General features: G+C 43.8%; 1 protein-coding gene across 5 annotated transcripts in view; it reads right to left on the bottom strand.

Moving 5' to 3' along the window:
* Positions 1-4,454: 4,454 nt before the first annotated feature.
* Positions 4,455-14,907, bottom strand: part of Myof (myoferlin) — a 142,582-nt gene continuing 132,129 nt past the window's right edge. For all 5 annotated transcript variants that reach the window (XM_010632083.3, XM_010632085.3, XM_010632082.3 and 2 more), the window contains 6 exons: positions 13,352-13,493; positions 11,009-11,108; positions 9,007-9,197; positions 7,256-7,365; positions 6,736-6,883; positions 4,455-4,960 (listed from right to left, as the gene is read on the bottom strand). In XM_010632083.3, the coding sequence (XP_010630385.1) occupies positions 4,922-4,960; positions 6,736-6,883; positions 7,256-7,365; positions 9,007-9,197; positions 11,009-11,108; positions 13,352-13,493 (730 nt within the window). In that variant the 3' untranslated portion in view covers positions 4,455-4,921. The remainder of the gene's footprint in view (positions 4,961-6,735; positions 6,884-7,255; positions 7,366-9,006; positions 9,198-11,008; positions 11,109-13,351; positions 13,494-14,907) is intronic.

Below are 14,907 nucleotides of genomic sequence, written 5' to 3' on the forward strand. Positions count from 1 at the left end.
TAAACAGGTACTCTGCCACTGACTACACTCCCAGCCCATACTGCTTTCTTTACTTAGGATTACACAGTTAGAACTCAGGATGTGGGGGAGAAATCAGCCTCATTTGGTGATTGGCATCCCTTTCTAAGACTATATTTCAAAAGAAGACCATGTCTGTCAGTTTTTGACCTGTATCTGTTTGGCAACTTTTGTCCTGTAATGAAAACGATAGTTTGGGATGATTAGGATGATAACTAAAAGGTTCTGAATACTTACTTTGTCCCAAACACTGGTCTGAACTCCTTTGCCTATTTTAAATCACTTCATCTTCACAATCTATATGCGATCTTACATATGAGGAAACTGAGTCATAGAGAAGTAGAACCATGGAACAGCAGGGACAGATGAGATCATTTAATTCAGTGTTCACTCTCACAGATGAAGGAAAGGAGTCCTCAAGGAAAAGCCTGCCTGAGGCACAAGGTTACACTGTGACCAAGCTGGGGTGAGTGCACCGGCTTCCAGACGTCTGGAATCCCTGGGCTCCCTGCTCTTACTGCTCTAAGACGGGATTCCATCCATTTATTTTATTTATCCCATTGACCCAGGTGAAACCTCTTCTGCGAGGCATCTGGATCCAGCTGGATATGCCTGGTCCTCCTCCTGATAATTACTGGGGCAGGACTTCACTGAAATATGATGGGAGAGGATTACACGTTTGGCTCTAGGGTTTTGTGAAAACACCTGGGAGTAGTGCATTAATATTAGTCAAGGACTGAAAGAGCCTTTTTAAGAAGTGGAGATAAATTTTGGCAAAATTGGGTTGCACAGAGAAGTATTCAATAGACCATGAGAGAGCTACCCACAATTTTGATTTGTTTTTCTACTGGTGCAAATTATTCAAATAGTGAAAACCTGAAGTCTGCCTCTCTTGCAAATTGGCACCCACCCCCAAGTCACAAGTGAGCCCGTACACATGGTGGGCCTGTGTTTTTCATTATGTTCTATTACTCTTTAGGTTTTGTAGTTAGTCCGCATTACACATTTCTTTCGTGTTTTTCCTGAACTTTATGAACTCTGGCATTTCATTTCACGGATGTATATCCAAGGGGAAAGTAGCCTCCCTTTGATCTTCCTCAGGACCTCATTATGTTTAACCCAAGAAAGATTAGGGAGCTTTCTTTCAATGCTGAACAAACACAGAACTCAGCTGCAAAGATGGTGGGAGCTTAATCTATTTACAACATCAACTCCATTATGAACTCACTGCACCTCAAGCTGACTGTAGAAAGCATTGTACTGAATGGATTCCCATCTGCTTTTGGAGGCTGCACACATATGGCCCAAGGTTCTGGATATATTGTCCTCCCCACCAAGGAATCTACAGTGTGAGAATTTCGACTATGTAGTTTTTTTTAATCTTTGAAATCACTGTCATGTTGGTTCTTCATTCTTCGGTAGGCAAGTTGTATTACTTGCTGGTTCTCGCTGTCTCTTTGAACTGAGCTGGCTATTTCTGGAAAGCACTCTCACCTTCTCATGTTTTTAACAATATCTGCTCCACCGGTGACAGGAATAAGCTCCAGTCCTTCGACAAACAATCCTCTGAGCCAGGGTGAACTCAGAGGGACAAAGAGCTCGGCAAACCAGGCACCTCTGCACTGTTTCAGAACAACCCTTTGAAGCAACCTGCAGCTTTAATTGTGACACACTGCCCCTGCTAGCCTCAAAATAAGAAAGGAAGAACAAAACAAAATCAAGTGCTAGTCTGTCAGTCATCCTAAGGCATTGATGGAGATTTATTTTCCTAATGAAAGCTCCAACATGAATGGTGGCACTGTCTGCAGTCAGTTAGGCTTCAGTGTTATTTAATTCACAGTGAAGTGACAATCTGACTGGACTGTGATTAGTTCCAGCCTTTAGCTATCATTTATAGGTCGCTGGCGGCTAACAACCTCAACTGAAGAACTATTATCTTTTGATAAGATGAGGCTTTTTCTGGGGGAGGAGTGGTCTACCCAAAAAGCCCAGTTCAATACTCTCCATGGGAATGATTTCATTCTCAGTAGAGCTTTACTGCCATTTACTGGAAGGAACTATACTAGTGGCTTCCAGTTAAGTGTGGTAAAGGCAGAGAAGGGAAGGACTCTTCTCTCAGCCAGCCATTCATTGATCTGTCCACTAAGCATCTATTTCCTGGGCTGAGGCACTGTGTACGGGTATTTGTACGATTCCCTGGGTCAAAGACTAATACTCAACTTGCACCTACTGGCAAGGCAGTTTTAGTTCTTATTGCCTTTAGTGTCTTAGCCTAATGTGTCAAAGCAGCCATTCTGATTGGCCCATGCCAGTGTCATACTGATGGTGAAAATTTTCAAACAACATCTTTCCTGAAACAGTGCTCTTTTGTGAAGCTACTTGTTCTTTTAGAAAATGCCATTTAAAAAAATACTACCTCCCTTTCCTCATCAGAGTGTCTTCTAAACTAGATAAAAGCTGTAGACCTCCAGTTAAGATTGAAGCAAGATGATGTGGTATTGCTAGAAAGCATTAGTTAGGGTGTAGAAACAATATGACTTGACAGGACTGGAGGGTTTTTTCTGTGCTTGCTGGCCTAGCCTGTGGATAGCTGGCCACTCTTGACTGTGATGACACCAGTCAGCCCCAATGAGGATGGGTCTATTGAAATAGCTGGATGTAAACAGGGCATCTATGCTCTATCACAAGAACAGTGCAAGTTTCCCCACTCCCACCAAAGAAATCTTCAGAGCAGTGTCTGGAGTTGCAGGAGCTGACCCTCTTTTCCTACCGCTGAGCTGTGGGATCCTCCTTCCCTCTGTCTGGGTCTTGGGAAGGAAGCCTTCCATCTTACTTTTGCTTCCCTCCTACTTAGTGAGTCTGCCTCCTGTCTAAAGGTCACCTGGCTGGAAGAAAAAGAACCTGTTCTTAGTTCTGGTTTTGGAACTAGGATACTTCATGTTAGCCAGTATACTGCAGCACCTAAACTACCATGTATTGAGTACCTGCTGGGCACTGGAGATATATAAACACATCTCCAGAAAGTTTGTACTAGTTTGTTTACCTGTGAGACTGAAGGATCAATTTGGGGCCCAGCAGGTGTGAAGGAGAGCCTGGCACTGGATGGGTAAGAGTCCTGCCAGTGAGGGTGAGGGCGGTGGCCCTCTGTGTGGGTGGAGATGAGAGTGGCCTCCCTGGAAGGAGGGTACAAAGTGTCCAGGGATCAACAAGCATGAAGATTCGGCCAAAGCTGTGTCTCTCGGTGCTTTTATGACTGAACATACTGATTGCCAGGAGTTTTGCCAGAACATTTAAAGGAATGAAGATATCAAAATCATGGGGCAGGGATGTAGCTCATTTGTACAGCACTTGCCTAGCATGTGTGACACCCTGGGTTGCTTGATGCCCAGCACAGAAAACAAAACAGCACTGCCTCTCAAACCATGAAACATGTCAGCAATAATGCCAACACAAACAACTGGTAGTATAACTGTGTGTAAAATGTGTATTACTTTGACCAAGCAGCATTGCTGCTATTGCACCATTTCTTGCTCCCCTCAGCACTAAGTTGTTTTTTTTTTGTGGTACCAGCGGTTGAACTCAGGACCTTGTGCTTGTGAGGCAGGTGCGGTGCCACTGAGCTAAGTTGCTGTTTTAATAGGACTGTATGCTGATCTCACTGTGGAGATATAGATCTAATCTCGTATTCTAGAAAGCATGCTGTCTTTGGTGTGGCATGAGGTCACACTATCTTGCCCTTCTTAACACATCTCACAGTGGTGATGTAGTATCGTGGTTAAGAGACATTAAGAAACCAAAATACCTGGGTTCAAATTCCAGCTCCATCATTTGCTGATTGTGCGGCCTTAAGCAAGTTACTTAACCTCTTTGTCCTTCAATCTATTTAACTGTAAAATGGGGTTAAGAATAATGTTACTCACCTAGCTTTATAGGGTTATTTTGATGATCTAATTAGTTAAACACAGAGCATTTACAATAGTCCCTTGCACAGGATAATTACCTTTAATAATTGTTAGCTTTCTTTTTTTGGTACTGGGGATTGAACTTGGGTCCTTGCGCTGGGGAAGCCGGTGCTGGAACCACTGAGCTAAACCCCCTGCCGCTAACTTTCTGTTTTGTGGTGCCAGGGATTAAACCCAGGGTCTCGCACATGCTAGTCCAATGCTTTGCCACTGAGCAATGCCCTGTTCCCAAATAAGTGTTCATATTTGTTATTTATTATATTAGCTTCAGTAGGACCAACTGCTCAATTTGTCAGCACACTAATGAAGTTTATGGTCAGCTGGCAAGCTGAGTATTCCGTCCTTACCATGGGGCTAGAAGCTGGCTCCATACCAATTAGGCCCACAGACTTAACAAACAGCTATGAGTGAAAAGTGAAACACTTTTATTCATGTTTTCAGTAGAGGTTGAATAGAGTTTCATGATGTTTATCCATACAAAATATCATAAAAATGGTTGCAGGCTTAAATAATAGTAACTGTAGTTATTGTTTTTATAATCCACAGTTCTTTTTCTTAGGTACAAATAGGAAATACCTGATGTCAAAATACAGAAATTTTCAAATTCTGTTTCATCAGTTTTCAAACTTGCATCACAGAGTAGAAGACACATAAAAAGCTGATTTTTAAATGGAACCAGCCACCTTGAAAAATATTCTGAAAAAAACATTTAAGGCTTTAGAAAATAAAACTTTTAATACTTCAAAGGACAAGAATATAAAAATGTTGCTCATTGGCTTGACTTTCCAGGATTTAGATGTTCTGGGAATGGATGAGCCTTGGTAAAGTAGTGTAACATGGCCCTGAGCTGTAGTCTCAAACACAAAATCACATTTGAATTTTATCCATAAAAAGAGGCAGAATCCGTTATTGCTAGATGACTCTTGAAGTCACTGTTTTCATTATACATTTGGCTTCACAATCTTCATTGACAAATAGTTCTGGAAAGGAAACAGTGCATATCTGTATATGTCAATATATCTACATATTTATTTAAATTAGGGTTTCTCAATAACAGCAGTACTGATGTTTAGGGCCAGATGATTCTTTTTTTTTTTTTTTTTTTTTTTTTTTTTTTTTTTTGGTACTGGGGATCAAACTCGGGTCATTGCGCTTGCAAGGCAGGCGCCAGAACCACTGAACCACTGAGCTAAATCCCTGGCCCTCCCCAGATGATTCTTTATAGTGGGGCTGTTCTGTGCACAGCAGATGCTTAGCTGCATCCCTGGCCTCCACCCACCAAATGGCAGAAAATCCCTCCAATTCTTTTTTCTCTTTTTCTTTTTGAGATCGAGCCTTGCTATGTTTTCCAGGCTGGCCTTGAATTCATTATGTAGCCCAGGCTGGCCTTGAACTGACAGCAATTCTCCTGCCTCAGCCTCCTGAGTACTAGGATTATAGGCATGTGCCCTCATGCCCCGAAATTCGTCCAGTTCCAATAACCAGAATGTCTTCAGAGTTTGACCAAACCTCTGGAGGGATAATGTCCATCCCCCCCACAGAGAACCACTGGTTTACATCAATAGAATCTAAGCCAGGAAAAAGAAATAATTATGTGGAGTTTTAAAGGGTCAAGGCAGACTGGGCTATATATAAGCGGAGAACTGGAAGTATTAGTTTGGGAAAAAATGGAGATGCAAAACTGAACGGGTCTGGAAGTGTAGCTCAGGGTGGAGCATGTGCCTAGTACACACCAGGGGTTAGGTACCATCCATAGCACCAAAACAAACAAGTAAAAACTGCTACTGTGGCTCTGACTATGCTACTAAACACAAGCTTACCTACATGACGATCGATAGGATGGGTGTATGAGCTTATGGGTGCCTTCTGTGGCACTTGGTGCCCTACCCCTTGCTTCTACCCACAGCTTCCACTGCATGGAAAATCTCCTTTCCACTCGCCAAACTGATCTTAAATGCCACCCCCCTCAAACGTGTCCTCAGTAATGGACTTCTACTGTCCTTTGTTCACACTTCTGTAACAACTTGGCTCCCACAGTATGTACTTGTTCAAAGGCCTGTTTGTTCCCAGACTCTGAACTGTTCAGGGTTAGAAACCATGCCTTTGGTCTCTCTGCATACTAATTCCTAGCCTATAGCAGGTATGGTAGATGCTCAATAAATTTACTGAGTGGAGGGATGAAGGCAGGGCTTTTAAGCATGCGGCCAAACCTTCAGTTAGACTCCTATTTGTGACTTGGGTGATTATGGGAAAATTTAAAAACAGGTTATATGTGACATGGGCCTTAAACAATAAGATTTTTGTAGAAAATAATGTGAGCAAAGCTGTCTGAACAAATAAAAGCAATATTAGGGGCAAAGGGGTCAACTATCTAGCATGAATAAATACGGGTTTGTGGAAATCCATCATGAGCCCAGGCCAGGAACCCTTGAATGCCAGGAAATGCTGTTCCCAGTCCAGACATACAGTATACTGATCGGCACCTGAGTGCCTCTTCAAGATCCCTGAAGCCAGTGTTGTTGTTGTTGTTGTTTTTTTCAGGCCATAAAGTATTATCTGTAATTTGTGAAACCCCAGGAAGGTAACTGTAATCATTGGCCACATTACAACACATTTTTCACATGTGTAAGGGTTGCAACACCACAGCTGCTCAGTGGGTCATTCTTCTGAGTAGCAGCACCGGCAGATACCAAGTTGGCCACTGGAGCACAGATGCACCCAGAGAGAGCCAAGATGAGAGACCCAGGCTGCCTACCGGTAAGGAGTAGAGGAGCACAGCCAGGAAGAGCAGCAGGATGAGCAGGATCAGCAGGCCTATGATGACCCACTTGAACCGGCGCCACACAATGAACCGCATAGTCTTGCACGGATTGGTGAACCAGAGGAAGGAGGTTTCTGGTCGGCTGCGGCACAAAGAAATGGTTTTATCTCCCCAACTTCGGGGTGGAGAACAGGACTACTGTAATTTATCTCAAGCAGTATCCAGTGACATCTATCAGCTCAGGGAAAGCTACTATCTCCTACAGTGGCTGAGAAAGCCTCAGCTACACATCACAGCATCCTAGGGTGCTGAGAACCCTGAACTTTGGTTTCACGGGGAAGGAGAATGGTTAAAGTGAAGCCAGATCACCCACCTCTCCACCCCCACAAGCCATTATCAAGTATAAAATTAGGAGGACAACAGCTAATCCATTCCATGAAGCCAACTGGGACAGGTTTTTAGACTGCAGGTGTTTGGGGATCAGACAACGTAGAGAACAAAGAGGGCCTCTCACTTTGGTGGGTCCAGCTTGGGGTTCACGTTGGGTTCATCCCGCCCCTTTCCAGCTGGCCTCTCGTCGGCTTCCTTCTCATTGAGGACCTCCAGTGTCATCTCCACTTTCCCCTTCAGTAAAGCAGAACAGGTTAAACACATGACATCACGTTTCACAAATATTTTTACTTCAACCCGTGGAGTATTCCCTGAGCAATGATTTTTAGTCTTGTAAAACAATCCTTAGATTGCCTTGAATTTTCCTCAAGAGATTTATTCACATTTCCTCTTCATGTGTTTCTGAACCAACTCCAGGTGGGAAACTGAGAGGACAAATTGCTTCCCCCACTTCCTGTTTCTCATTCTCCATGCCCCTGTCATTATAGTGTTCTCACATCAGTCAGCTTGCCTGCACGCATACCTTCCTTTGTAACGATGTGGATCAGACCATCCTGAATACTGCTCAGAATAATATCTAACATTTATGGAGCACTAACTGCAGGCTCCAAGAGAGCAGGGCCATGCCTCTTTCTGCTTCTATCATACCCCTACTATGCACAGGAGGGCCCCCACTTAGTATGTATTCTTCATGTATTAGCTAAATAGTGAATAAATGAATGTGTGGATAAGCGCTGCTGCCTGTTGACAGGTTCCTGAAGGATGTGCCAGGGCTGCTTAAACTTTCTATATAGGTAATCACTTGTTACGTTAATAGCAGTCCCAGAAAGGTCCTATTCTGTCCTCATGTGTAAGCAAGGGCAGTGGAATAGAAAGAGATCTAGAAATGCACCCTCTTTGATAATCTGTCTTAACTAAGGTTGTAACAGGACCTAGGAAAGCCCACTAAATCCCCAAGGACTTGAGAAGTCCGGATGCTGACATTCACTTAGGCAGAGGAGTGCGGGTGGCACTGGGTTTTCCATTTCTGCAAGTCTGCTTTTTTGAGTCAGTAAAATGGAGGGGGTATCTACTTCATGGAATTGTTAACAGAATTGAATAAGATTATGTGCAAACTAATCTATAGAGACAGAAAGCAGATCAGTGATTTCCTGGGGCTGGGGTGAAGGTAGCAGTGAACCGCAGAGTACATAGGAAATTTCTGGGGTGATAGGAAGGTGTTGGCTCTTGGTAATGGGGATGGTTCCATGGGTGCAAACCTCTGTCAAAATTCATCGAATTGGGCACTTTGAAGGAGTGCAATTTATGAAAATAACACATTAATATTGTGTTAAAATTAGATTATGAATGTTACCTGGTTCATAATAAATAGTAAATGTTGGCTAATGCATAATGATACATTATGAATCAGGTGGTCTTCTGTGACATGGTACGGTAAGCTGCACTTCTGTTTCTATGTCAAAAAACACTTGCAACCCCAAACATGCTTGTAGGTTATGGTCTTCTTAGCACTTCCTGCTTCCTCCAATTATTTCCTTTCAGATAGAAAAGCTCAAATTTAAAGTTCTCTTTTCTGTACTGAATTGTCCTGGAAGCTCAGCATCAATTAATCTTGGTAAAGGAGAACCAGTGTGTTCTAAAAAAACATTGCACAGTCACTTGGGCTCCCCTGTTTTTGACTATTCCAACCTCTTCACCTTCTCTCAATTCGAAATATATACTCAGAGTATCTCCCAGCTTTTCGTATAGTCCCAGGTACAAGCTATTTCCAACCTATTTAACACTTCCCTGTCTTATCTGAGGTAATCTATTGCTAAAGAGGAGGACCTAAATGGTAAAAGGAATGCATAATCCCCAACCAAGAAATACTCATACAGCCATCACGCGACAGCCGTCTTTATCTGCGAAGCACGGCCACCACCCTTTCATGGACTTCTGCTCAAAGAGTGAGGCGGTTTTAGCCTTAAGGGGGTCCATGGCTTTGAAGTCTGGAATCATGTCCAAATTGCATTTCTCTGATGATTTTGCTGGGATGATTGTGTGATGCAAATCAAGTTCCAGGAAACCTAGGCAAGAAAACAGCAGTAAGTCCAAACAAGCTTCAAGTGAATCAGCCTTTGTTCATGAGTGCACAGAATGTTCTTTTCAGAGGAGAAGCAGGCAGTGATTTTGAACAGGTGATGGGTGAGGTAGAGAAAAGGACAACGATGGATATTTAAATTCTTTCCAGATAGGATGAGAAACGGCAGAAGAAATAGCTTTCCACTGCTCAGCATCTCATAGAGCACTGCATATTTTCCTTTTCAAAGACATGAGCATAAACAGAGTTCTTCTATAACCTCAAAGCAATTAAACATCTATAGCCAAAGTTTCCACTGAACTCAAGACCCTTGCATTTGAAATTTGTTCATTTTGACTTTGAGCTGCTCTGCACAGAGACGTCATTTGGCTTTGGGTGTATATAAGGGGTGCTTGGGACATGGAAAGCTCCATGGAATATTCACATCCGGTCTTCTCCAAGAGTAACCTCAGAAGTAGGAGTTTGAAGAAACGTAACCGGAAGTCTTCACCAGAAACTCAGAATGCTGGCCAGGACTGGGGAGTTTGGAGAAGCATGTGTTCTCTTCTGTGATGGGAGGCATTAACTCTTTGGTATCTCTGAGAACTCAAGTGAGTCCTTTCCTCAAGAAAATTGTGTCTGTGATGCATGGTCAAGTCAATGCACTAGTAGCACAAGAGTCTGGTGAAGAGGAGCAGCAGGAGGAATGTTGCAGCAGATCGTCTATAGATAATTGGGCTTATAGACTGCCCTTCATTATAAACCACAGCTGACCCTAGCCCTTTCTGAGCTTACATCTGCTTTTCTCTTATTTCTCCTTTCAACGATTGGTTCACTAGCCATTTTGCGATAGTCATTTTTTTATTTGTTGTAAATTATTTAATTTAAATTCTAAGGGAAACCTCTCTACTATTGCGGAATTTTCTGCCCATAGGCTTTGTAACTTATCATACCTGCATAGTCATTTGTTTGTTCCACTCTTATTAAGTAGCAGCTAGGTCAGAAGAATGGTGAGGATGAAGGGAAGAGTAAGACAGTCACTGGCAGGCTTTTCCTTGGCCAGGAAGATCCCCCGGCAGCAGATGGAAGCAGGCAGACTAATCAAGGACTACTGCAACAGTGAGCTATGAGAAAATGGGTCCAAACTGGCACACAGGAAGAGAAGGCATGAGGTTGGGGGAAAATATGGAGTCATGATAAATTTGAAGTGGTAGCAGAATATAAAGTGAAAGGTTAAACTGGGAATATTCACTGTAATGGTGTCATATAACAGTATGCCAGGCACTGTGAGAGACCAGGCTCCATATTCTGCTTTAGATGCCACACTTTGAGATCTCTGGTTGGAGGTGGAGGCACTGGAAAAGAGCCGGGAAACTTCAGGGAAGGACTGACTTTGAAGAGTAGGAGGAAAAGGGAGCCAAGATCAGGAGGGGCCCAGGTGGGAGGCAGGCAACTAGTGCCTTTGTGCAGAAGACGATGCCTTTAGGGAAAAGAGCAGTGCCAGGGGAGAGAGTGTCTTAGGAGCCTTGCCGACTTCTAAGAACAGGGAAGAGGACAGAGAGCTGTGGGTGTTTTGGAAGTTGAGGCAGCAGGCTGGGGAATCCCCTGTGCAATCTCTTCTATGACAGCTTTAGGAGCAGGGCCATGGAATGGGGTAATAATTACTGCCAGTCCACACTGCCCAGAGGACGTGCCCTTTAGTGCCCCTGCCCCATCACTGACAAGTTTAGAGATTTAAGTACTTACTTCCCAGTTTTAATGATTTCACCAATTCCAAACACTGTTTATTAGAGAAAATTATCTGTATGTAAGCCATACCCAAGTAGTCGTCCAAAGAAAACTTGTCATTGTCCCATATCTGAATAATCAGCCGGGGTGGGACTCTAAATTCCGTTTGGTCAATACTCCAGAAATGCTCCTAAAATGATAAGACACAGGGAAAAACTAAATTATCCTGAGGAGTGAACTCTGAAACCCTCACCTCTGACCCCTGAAAATAGCTCGGTAGCATGGGGCCTTTTATCTCCTCTGTACTCCCTGGACACTCCTTCCCTTTGAGCCCATCCTTTCACTTTGTGTATGGAAAGCCACCAATCTCTCCAGGAAGTCTCAAGGCTACCAGCTGGGTGACAAAAAGGATGTCCCAGGCTGCTCCTCAACAGCAGGCTTCCTATCAGCATGTTCCTATCAGTGTGACTTCCTACTGCCTATCCTGGGGGTTGAGGAGAGACTAATTTCCTCCTGAAGTCCACTACCGCCTCCTCAAATCCCCCTAAAGCCAGGCATGCCAGACCCACGGTATCACCTGCTGTGGTGTCACCTCTGTTCAGCTACCTTTGGTCCAGCCCTCCCTGATGAGTGCATGTTCTTTTTACATGTGGTGGAGGCTGGGATCTAGATTCCACTCTCAAAATGTCCTAGCATTTTTGGTTTCTGAAAAATACCACTAGCTTTTACACACCTGTGGTTACCTAAGAACTTCAGATCCCTCACAGTACAAGTAGGCAGAGGGAGGACCAGGAAAGAATCCTTCATGTTCTTACTTCTGGTTCCGGACTCTGCCTAGATGATATAAGCTAAGAACAATGCCTTCACAGCCCAGCTACACCTAATTTTCTCTGGCCCTCACAGATGGGGAATTGCCTCAGTGCTGTGTAAATCTGAAGGAAAATCACTGGGTTGTCTTTTTGTTTGTTTTGCATTGTCTAGGCACATTGTCTTTTTCAGGGCTCAGAGGGCCTGGCTCTGAGGGGCTGGGAACCCTGTCCTGCTACTCTCATCCGTTGCTGCCTCACTATTCTATGTGGGGTCAGGCTCTAAGTACCACTCAAGGAATGGAGCGGCCCAGGCTTTGATGTAAGTATACAGGAAGAGGAACTTTACCTGCGGACCAGCCCGACCTCAAATCCCTCCTCTCATCCTGCGTCATCACTTGAAAGTATGCATGATGTGATACCATGGCAAGCCTCTGTGCCTCCAATGTCCCCTTTGAGGCCCTCCATCCCACCTGGCATGGAAAAAGTCCTCATACAGATCAGCACTAAGTAGGGCCTGCAGAGGGAAGCGCCTGCCTTGATGAGACACAGGGAAAGTATATTTCAACTGGCTGTGAGCAGAGAAGGTATCCAGGCAGAGGCTGGGAAAGCTAATGAAATGTGGGAATAGGAACGGGACAGGGATCCTACAGAAGACATCTGTTATTGTTCACCCAGGTACTGGGCCCTCTTCTGGGGTAAAACACCCAGATTATTCTTGGGGGGCAACTCCTTACCCAGATGGTGCAATCTGGCGAGATATGTTTGTTAACTCCAGAGCCTGCCCAATCAGAGCTCTGCATCTCTGCACAACAAAGGAGCTTTGGGAAGGGCACGTGGCCCCAAACAGGCAGAGATACTGAGGCAAAGGCTAGCTGGCACCAGCAGGGCTCCCTTCTTCTCTTCCTGCTAAAGTTTGCAAAGAGGCAGAATGTGGCCTGGGGCTGCTGGCTGCCATCCCAGATCCACCAGGGAAGAGCCCACTGGGAAATGAGCCCAAAGAGGGAGGTAGAGTACGGGCAGCATGAGGCCAATTTCCAAAGCCACCACTTCTACGAGGGATCCAGATGTTCCTAAGGCCAGCCAACCCTGGACTTTTTAGGAATGTGAACCAATAAGTTACTTTTTTGATCTAAGCCAGTTGAGTTGAATTCTGTATCTGAAAGTTTAACTAATTAAGACCATGGGGGCTGTGAAGGCTCTTGGAAGTGCTTCTGAGCAAGATAACAAGGATGCTGAGGCTTAATAAGGACAGGAAAGGGGACACCATGCTTTGCTATTTGGTTCTGCCTATCATGGGAAAAATCAGTCTCTGCTTCCACACAAAACACAAATGCGTTGTACATGTTGATATAAGACCCTTAGTTTTGCCCTTTATTTTTTACCCTGCTGCCAGTCTGTTAGGGGAAAGAGCATTCCTTTTACTTCCTAATTATACAAATCACTGTCATTGTTTTGTGATCATAAGCAAGTTCTACACCTTTGTGGGTTTCAGATTCCCCATTTGTACCGAGAGGGAACTGGACTTAATGACCTCAAGGTCCTGTGCAGCTCTGACCTCCTCTGAGTTTCTGAGCTAAGGAAGACCCATGACATCCACTTCCTGCGGTCATAGTTTGGAGCTCACTTTTTTAGAGACGACACAAAGTTGTTCGGCAGGGAGGTAGTCAAACGGGAAGACAAATCTCCAGTTAAAATTTCCTTCACCATCCAAGGACCGGTAGTGGACATCTGTTTTCTGTTTGTTTTCTTCATTACCAGGAATCCAGCTGAAAAGCAGAGGCAAATAGACTTGACTTGATGTGACTGACAAGCAATCTAGCTGCAAAATTGTGCAGTGATTAGGGGGGTGAAGAGCAGAGAGAATTAATGCACTGTTCTTGGGCAACTTCCAGTTATCTACAGAGTTGAGGTGATTTATGAAGGGGAGGCACTCTATTGCATCCAACACAGGCTAGAGCCAAGTAAAATATAATTCCTCTAAAACCAAAGCAGGAAACCCTTTAGACTTCAGTTAGCAAGGCTAAGGCGAAATTTTCTGGAAAATATCAACAATGTAGCTTCTATTTTGGGCACTTCTAAGCCTGCTGGTTATGATTTTAGTCTTCACAACTATGACTCATTAGCGTCTGTCATCACCGCTGATAGGCTCAACGAATACAAGTTAGCTCACAATTTTATCATTTCCTTTCCCATATTTTATTTCGCAAACAAAAAAGGGCACAAATCAAATAATCTTGCAGCTTCCTTTTCTGTTGCTGTTAAATTCACTCTGATCTTATTAATGAGACTGGCAAGGAAGATGTAAACTGGCTGTCTATGAGCATTCACTTCAGTAACAGCATCTTAACTTTTAGCAGTTGAAACATTTTTCCTTCGCCTGTGCCCGATATATGGTAGGCACTTTACAAACACCTAATGAATGAATGAATGTGCCTAGAAGGAAGGTCACATCTGCTACTGGGAAGACTCTCGGTTCGGAACCAGGGAATGACATCTGGTTTTAGACTGGCGAAGACCTTGAGCTTGTGAGGAAGGGGGTTGCACCACTGAGCTAAATCCCCAGCCCAAGAAGGGAAAATCTTTAGCTCAGATTCGTGATCATCACCTATGAACCAGGTACTTATCAAGCATGATTTTATTCTTACCAACAACCGCCCATCTGTCTTCATTTCCCAGGTGCAGCTTCAGAGAGGCTGTATTAACTTACACAGGTTGCACAGCCATTAATTGGTGGAATTAAGTATCACTGCCAGATAAGTCTAACTCCAAAATCTATGCCTATTACACTGCCTAATAGGATCGTGGAAACTGTGTTATCATTTGCTGACATTCAGTCCTGCTATTAGAAGTGGCATTAGCATTAATCAACTACAATATTCCTTTTTGCTGGTCAATTAAATGCCTAGATAAATTAGTTCAAAGATTTTTTTTTTTGACTGTTAACGTTTAAACTAACTCAATGAAGAAAGTTTATATTCTCTTGGCTATGACCTTGGTGGCTTTACCTCCTGACCTGTCCCTAAAGCACCACAATTATCCCACCCCAGCTGCTCACCCCCTGCAGCTCTTCCTCTCTCTCTTTTTTTTAATTTTTAATTTTTTTCCTCATTGAGTTTATTGGTACATTTTAGGTACACAGTACAGTTGCATTCGTTATTGGGATCTTGTACCTTTACATGA

This window comes from Fukomys damarensis, unplaced genomic scaffold, assembly GCF_012274545.1.
Source record: "Fukomys damarensis isolate Sample0158 unplaced genomic scaffold, DMR_v1.0_HiC HiC_scaffold_20, whole genome shotgun sequence".
In the NCBI taxonomy this organism is placed as follows: domain Eukaryota; kingdom Metazoa; phylum Chordata; class Mammalia; order Rodentia; family Bathyergidae; genus Fukomys; species Fukomys damarensis.